The sequence below is a fragment of the Acanthisitta chloris genome, unplaced genomic scaffold (assembly GCF_000695815.1).
Source record: "Acanthisitta chloris isolate BGI_N310 unplaced genomic scaffold, ASM69581v1 scaffold9106, whole genome shotgun sequence".
NCBI lineage: Eukaryota > Metazoa > Chordata > Aves > Passeriformes > Acanthisittidae > Acanthisitta > Acanthisitta chloris.
Window position 1 is genome coordinate 8,024 of NW_008678692.1, and position 296 is coordinate 8,319.

The window sequence follows — 296 nt, forward strand, 5'->3', positions numbered from 1 at the left end:
GATTCTCCCAACCCAAACCATCCAGTGGTTCTCTGAAAGCCTCTCAGCAGCACTTTGTTTCCATCCTTCTCACGCTGTTCTTTCCCATCTCCCTCAGTCTCTCCTCAGCATCCCTGGCTCTCCCTTCCTCTCCCGACACAACAGCAAGAGCAGCATCTTCAGCTACAAGGGACGATTCCGCGACCCGGGCTCGGAGAACGAGTTTGCCGACGACGAGCACAGCACGGTGGAGGAGAGCGAGGGCAGGAGGGATTCCCTCTTCATCCCCATCCGCGGCCGCGACCGGCGCAGCAGCT

The 296-nt window shown here is 59.5% G+C and overlaps 1 protein-coding gene across 1 annotated transcript in view; it reads left to right on the forward strand.

Annotated features, from left to right (window-relative positions):
- LOC103804386 (sodium channel protein type 8 subunit alpha-like) overlaps positions 1–296 on the forward strand; it is a 31,100-nt gene that overhangs the window by 7,695 nt on the left and 23,109 nt on the right. Inside the window, 1 exon segment of the mRNA XM_009076998.1 lies at positions 98–295. Within this exon segment, the coding sequence (XP_009075246.1) occupies positions 98–295 (198 nt within the window).